The 7,427-nt window shown below is 37.2% G+C and overlaps 1 protein-coding gene across 1 annotated transcript in view; it reads right to left on the bottom strand.

The window, feature by feature from the left end:
• Positions 1 to 1,950: 1,950 nt before the first annotated feature.
• Positions 1,951 to 7,427, bottom strand: part of rasgrf2b (Ras protein-specific guanine nucleotide-releasing factor 2b) — an 88,258-nt gene continuing 82,781 nt past the window's right edge. Inside the window, exon 28 of the mRNA XM_036598329.1 lies at positions 1,951 to 5,193. Coding sequence (XP_036454222.1) covers positions 5,101 to 5,193 — 93 coding nt within the window. The 3' untranslated portion in view covers positions 1,951 to 5,100. The remainder of the gene's footprint in view (positions 5,194 to 7,427) is intronic.

The following is a 7,427-nucleotide window of genomic DNA, read 5'->3' as shown; positions in this document are numbered from 1 at the left end:
ATATATATATATATATATATATATATATATATATATATATATATATATAAAACAGTACAAATATTATATATATATATATATGTATATATATATAAATATTTATATATATATATATATATATATATATATATATATATATATACACACACACACACGTATATATAGATAGATAGATAGTAAAGATAGACAGAGAGTAAAGATATAGATATATACATGGGTTGTTTAATGAAACACTATCAGAACGGCAAAGTTCAGTAACATTTATGTGGAATGTATATATGCATAATGTTCAATATAGGCTATGTACATGTGGCTATGGGCTCCTGCCATGTAGGCAGTGTGTAGCTGAAGGTTACACTTTGGTTAAACTGGTTAGTGCTTTGCGCAAGAGAAACCTGAGAGCTTTGGTATTATCGAGCTTAATACCAGCGTCCCTGCTGGGCAGACGCTTTCATCCCTCTCTTCCTCCAATGGATTAGAGAGGAGAGAAAGACACAGAGAGAGAGAGAGAGAAAGAGAGAAAGAGAGAGAGAGAGAGAGAGAGAGAGAGAGAGAGAGAGAGAGAGAGAAACGTCTGCCATTTAAAATGTAGCCTTAATTAAAGCTACAGCTACATACAACACTGTGCAGAAGTCAGAGACCACCCTCTATTTATTTAGCCAACACAGCCATTAAGTTCAAGTTATTCATTTTTCAGGAGTTTTCTGAAGAGATTACACATACAATAATCAACTGCATGAAGGGAAATGTCAAAGTAAAAGAAGTGAAAAAACAAGAGCTAAACTGGAGATCACAAAAATGATTAAAAAAGAAAACAGGACTCATAACAACCATGCAAGACCTAGTAGACCACCAAAACTGTCACCATCAGATAAACTGTCAAGTTATCTTGACTCTTGCTTCAGTTCTGAATAAATCCACAGGTGTTTCTGTCCATCCTTCCACTGTGAGAGGACAACTCAACACTATGAGTCTGAAAGGATGTGTAGTTGTCAAGAAGCTGTTACTGAGAAAAAAAATTGCAAAAAAGAACATCTGCAAATCTAAGAAGCTGCTGGTGTTCTCTGAACAGTGGACTGACCACCTCATAGTCCAGACCTCAACATCATTGAATGTGATTGGGATTACTTGAATTGTGAGAGGTAGAAAATGAAACCAACTTCCAAGACTTAACTTTGGAGGTGTGGAAAAATATACCTGTAGATTTCTTTGAAAAACTGAAAGCAAGTCTCCTGAAAATAATGGAAGCTGTAATAAAGGCAAGGCATGTACTGAGTAAATACTGAAAATTATTATATTTTGTTAAAGTTTCTGCGTAATTTTCTGTTTTTTGCTTTTTTCCAGACAGTGAAAAATGAATAACTTGAACTTAATGTTTGTTTTGATTGGAAATCAGATAAATAAAAGGTGCTCTCTGATTTTGCACAGTACTCTAGCTCAATTTCACAAATACATTTTTGAGAAGATCTGAATTTTTAAGCTCAGCACGTGTTCATTTTTAGCACTAGGGTCAATGTGGCATTTACCATGCGTCTTCTAAAGATCACAGGCTGCTCTGAGGCAGCAAAGGTTGCAGGGCGCGTTCAAACGTTACATGTCCTGCCTCGGATTGCTGTCACAGAGCCAAGAAATGCCAGTGTCTCTTGCCCTGGCTGGGAATAAATAGTTCTGCTAAAAGCCAAAAGACTGTTCGATCTGAATGGTACACTGAGGGCAGCTCTAGGACAAGTTCATATTAGATACATTGCACATTACATACTGTCTGTATTCACATGATTAAGTTTTAATGAGGCTTCAATGACGCTTTAAAATACAAATGACATTGTAAAATGTGTTACATTGACGGTGTGAACTGAAATTAAATATTAAGCGGGAAAATGCAGTTTTCTTTTTCAACCACTAGGTGGAAGCACCTGCACATAGCACTGAGGATGAACAGACGCCCCATGATTCACTTGTTCATTTTTATTTGAAATGAAAGCATGGAGTGCTGAAGCTATACATTCTCTGAAAGAACCAGTAAGCAAAAAATAAATATATAGCAAGAGGACAAATCGTATCGACATCATACAAAAAGCATTTCACATGAGGAATCCTGCTTGGACATGCAACAACATGCAGCGCACAACAGCAATGCTCTGTGCACATTACTACTGGACACTGAATTCATTAAAAAAAAAAAGACAAAGGGACTGAAAATTAATCTGATATGCTACATTTCTTTTGCCTAGTTTGCAAAGTGGAACAGTACACTAGTAGTGCTTGCCAAACCAAAGTATTACATTTAAAAAAATATCACAAAACGAAAACCCATAAGTGACATATTATATACAGAAAAGGGTCAAATAAATACATCAAGAAATAAATACTACTATTAAACACTCAGGTAAGCAACGCTACATTGCTGAAAGTGCAACCCACCCATTGCGGACCTGCTCCCACCTCAAACAAACCACTACCTTTAATGTATATATCCACACAAGAGGAGAAATAAATCTAGCCGAATAAAGTTGTCAGACAAAATGATCATTGTCTTCATACAGCACAGTGGTAGATATATATTGATGGCCAGTTTTGACAGTTCTCTGCCAACAAAATGCATATCAAATTTCCAGCTTTCATGACCCTAGGAGTGGAAAAAAGTGCAGTCCAATGAAAAATCAATCATTCTGTTGAGGTTTTGAGAAAAAAGGATACTATACAGCAGCTATGAAACATCAACACAAAAAAACATCTCTTGCAATGTAGTTTTCCAGCATGCAAACATGGTTTGTTCTGCATGCAAACTGATAGAAAGGTTTGAGCTTATACTGTAGTGTAAGGAGTCAACCAATTACATTGAGGAGGTGGCTGGCAGTGATGAAGATCATTCAGCGTCCATTCTGCATTTAGAGACAAGTTCACCAGTAAGATTAGCCAAAGGTACGTCCTTGGATTACTGACTTTCAATATGGTATTAGCTCTGATACTTTATGAGTGCAAAATATGATCAAAGCATTGTTTGTGTTCACTGCTACAAGCTGACCCTATTCTAAACTTACTTTTCAAGAATTTTCTGGGTAAACTTTTTTTTTTACTTTTACTTTTTTACTTTTTTTGATGGACATACTTTGCTGCAAAATCATATTCAGATGGGCAACAAACTAAAGGAAAAACCAGAATAAATGACTGGAGCAACAAAATGAGTTCAGATGCTTCTATACATTGCACTGTTTACTGTGTATTGATACACTTAACATCCTACCATGGTGACCTTGATTTTGGATCAAGTTGTCAAGAGGAAAAGACCTAAGTGACCGTGAAAAAGGATTCATTATTGGGGCACTAATGGCAGGAGCTTCAGTTACCAAACCACATACTACCATACTAAATACAATGTCAAAAAGAGTACACTAACATTAGAAGTGCATTCATTAGTATAGCATGTATAGCACAGCAGTAAGTTTCAGACTTGGCTAAAGACTGTTAAACACTAAAATGACATTTATATTTAGATCTATTGGAGAGACATCAGTAAATAGGGCTGGAAATTGTGGTGCACATTCAATGCTCCACAAGGGGACGAGTGCATGTGTGGCATATACCAAGACATCTGTACAGGATGAATGATTGAGCCCTACAGTGAAGGGTGTCCGCTGGCTCTGTTATGCTGTGGGGGCATTTTGCAGGCATTGTTTGGTTCCACTTGTCCCTTTAGAGAGAAAGGTCACTGCAAAGCTATACAAAGTTATTCTGATGATGATGAAACTTTTCTATTCTGAAGGAAGATGTCTCATCTTAGATGATAATGTACTAGCCACAGTGCATGAGAGGTCACTGAACGTTTTGGTAAATATGAAAACGAGGTAAATCATGCTATGGCCTTCGCATTGAGCAGATCTCAAAGCAATTCAACTCATATGGGAGATTTTTTTAACAATGTGTTAGAGAGCGCTCTCTACCATTATCATCAAAACACCAATTTTGGAAATATCTTTAGGAAGAATGGTGTTCCTTACCTCCAGTACAGTTACAGAGACTTGTAGAATTTATGCCAAGGTGCAAGCTGTTCTGGTGGGTTGTGGTGGCCCAATATCTTACTAAGACATATTATGTTGGTTTTTCCTTTACTTTGTCAGGTATCAGTATATCTTCAACTTTAACTGGCTTTACTTCTATGACTGCAATCCAAGTCTAGACTGCTGGAATAAATATTTCTTTCTATAACTTTTAATATAATTGGACATCAGTTTGAAAAGTCTGATATCAGTTTGCTACAATGGCTAAATATCCTATGTAACGATTGTTGCGACATTGGTTTTCATGTACTAGCAAAAAGGCACCTTATAAGCATTTAATAATAATAATTGCCCATTTTCCATAAATTCCTTTTCTTTATCATTTCAATATTATAACAACATTCGGGGGGTCATTATGAAAAATAAGCTGCACAATCTGCATAAAATATCCTCTCTAACTGGATAAATCTGTAAAAAGCTACTGTACTTCTGGATTCTTTTCAAACTCACCCATTAAAATAATAATCTGTTTTGGTTTGCTGTAACTGTCCTGTGGCAAATGTATTGGGAATGGCTAATGACGAACTTAAGGAAGGCAAAAAACATGGAGAAAACCCACAGTCTAGTTCATGCACCAAGTCACCATCATTAACCTATTAGAGAACAGATCTTGAGCCTCTACAGCAAATCCTTACCACAACACACTGTGTAAGTTCTGGCATAGAGTTCTACTACTGTACATGCTACATTTCTTCTTTTCACATCAACGTTCTTCATTCTCTTAGTTACATATTCCTCTGTTCATTGCTTTGACCGTTAACACTCACTTGACCCTCGACCTGCAAGACAGTGGCTGTGCACTTAGCTCATGTCTCATTCAGCCTCACTTCACTGGAACTTCAACTGAGGAAATTTTCACTTGAAGCGCTGAAAAAATGATGACTTTTCTGTCTCCTCTCCTCACTCATTCACTCTTTAGTCTCCACACTGGCAACTCTCCCCTCCCACGTCCTAACTCCGGCACCAAATGCGAGACAGAAACCACGTCCTCGTGAAAGAGAAGCACATTTGGAAGTGGGCTGCCTGCTGCAGAGGCTGAGGTTCAAGCAGGAAGCCTGGGCTCAATCTTCAGAGACAGGTCATACAGCGTGTCTTCATCCATGATCAAAGCCTTATCCAGCAGGTACTGAGTGACCTAGATATGGTGCAGTTGGATCAGAACAAAATGTGAAAATGAAGCAAAACAGAATATAACAAAGTTATAAAGGCAGAAATGCAATGCACAAGAGGCAGCAGTGGCAGAAGTGCATTATTGTGTTTGTTCATTATTAGCTGCAATGCAGTCTAAGACTGTTTTCACACATAGCTTCTTTTCTAAAGTCTGCAATGCTAGCAAAGTTATAGAGTTAGCAATGGCTAAAGTGAATTCAAAGTTAATTAATACACATAAGTGCTTACACTGCTCTCATCTGTTACTTTCACGATTGCCTCTTTTAATGCCAAATCAATTAAAATAAATCTCTGCTTCTTTATGATTGAGTGGATCAGGGGTGCACAGCTCCGGTCCTGGAGGGCTGGTGTCCAGCACAGTTTGGTGACTTCCCTCCTCAAACACACCTGATTCAATTCATCTATTAATTGCCTTGTTAATGAGTGTGTTTGAGCAGAACTACCAAACTATGCTGGACACCGACCTTCCAGGATTGAAGTTGTGTATTTGAATTTAATCAATCAAGTCACTGATGCTTTGGCAAAAATACATTCCATGTTCCATGTGTCAAAATGAGGCGCTATTAATTTATTGCTCATCTGTTTAGTGTCTGTCATGGCCCAAATGTTAATACAGGCAGATTATGAGGACAGTGCAGCTCTGAAAGGCATGCTAGAAGAAGACAAAAGCATGCTCTAATCTTGGGTTCCCTTAACTAGTGAGGACCTTTGTAAAATTGGGTTCCCACCAACAGCAAACTGAACCAGAGGTTACTTGGAAGCAGATCAAGACCTGCAATTTTCGCCAGTCCATGATTCAGTTCTTTGGTATGCACCCAAGTATAGGAGAAGTATTCACATTTGTCAAAACTAAGTGTACTAATGCAGAAGTTTGATCAGTCTGCAGCAAACAAGGTAGGTGTGAAAATTCCCTAAAAGTAATAGGGTAGTGGCAAGTTATTGTTTAACCCTTTAAGGCCGATGCTAAAAGTGGCTATTTTTGCCTATATTTAAAGAATGTGATCAAAAAAATCTGAAATTCCGCAGATTTTTTTATACAGTTCATCTCACAAACTACCTTCTTAAACAAGCAAATATACTACATACAATGATAAACTTCATCAATAGTGGCTAGTTCCTTCTTTCATCAATAGTGCCAATAGAAAACATGGAAGAACAAAGAAAGCTCAGATTCTACAAGCTGACATGTTTGATTGTGGCCAATGAGGACATGCGTGTGTTGTAACTCCTCTGGCAGCAGATTTAAAGGAGTTTAACAGGCCATTGCCTGGATGGAACGCCCCTGGGACGCATATAAATACAACTGAATGTACATTTACATTGCATGAACCATAAAGGAACTATAGCCCTTTTTATACATTCATCCATTTCAGAAGATGATGAATAATTGGCCAACTGGCTGCTCAGTTGTTTTTTGGCCAGCTCTGTGTCTTTAAATTGGTAGTTCATGCGTAAGAGAGCTAACAAAAAGGTCTAGAATTGATTCCAGATGTGGCTTTTGTATCTGAAGTCTGTTTTCCCTGAACATGAAGACCAAAGATGTGTCAGTGTCAGTGAAGCAGGCACTGACATTTCATACATATTTCTCTTTATTTGCTTAATTTAACATAGGAAAAAATAAAATACAAAATATAAAATGTGCCATAACTTTTGTGCAGGTGACATTTCCCCAATAGGTTAAAATCAGCAAATAAACAGTAATTGTGCATTAAAATGTGCAGAAGTCTCTAGTGTTACTTATTTACTTAGAAAACTAACAAAATATGTCATTTGGCCAGAGGTGCCCAAAGTTTTGCACATCACTGTATATGTTCACAACGTCTGGGCTGAAACCCTCTCACTTATATTCACTTCTAACTTTAGTGAGAATGGGCAGCACTGAAGTGTAGGCTGATTAGGTGGATATATGTAAAAAGGCTAACAAACGTTTGCATATATATATATATATATATATATATATATATATATATATATATATACACACACACAGTGTGTGTCAAAATCAACTGTTTAGTACATCATTAAGAAGCAAAAAAACACTAGTGACCTCAGAAATACTAAAATACCATAACTGTAGATCACAGAACACATTCAGTCATGAAGAGAAACAGACGTATCATAAAGAGAGACCTCAGAGGATTTATCATAAGATCTAAGCCACAGATGAGCTCCAAGAATGGAAAGGCCAGGTTACAGTTC

The sequence above is a fragment of the Colossoma macropomum genome, unplaced genomic scaffold (assembly GCF_904425465.1).
Source record: "Colossoma macropomum unplaced genomic scaffold, Colossoma_macropomum, whole genome shotgun sequence".
Taxonomy (NCBI): Eukaryota; Metazoa; Chordata; class Actinopteri; order Characiformes; family Serrasalmidae; genus Colossoma; species Colossoma macropomum.
This window is presented reverse-complemented; position numbering and strand designations above follow the sequence as displayed.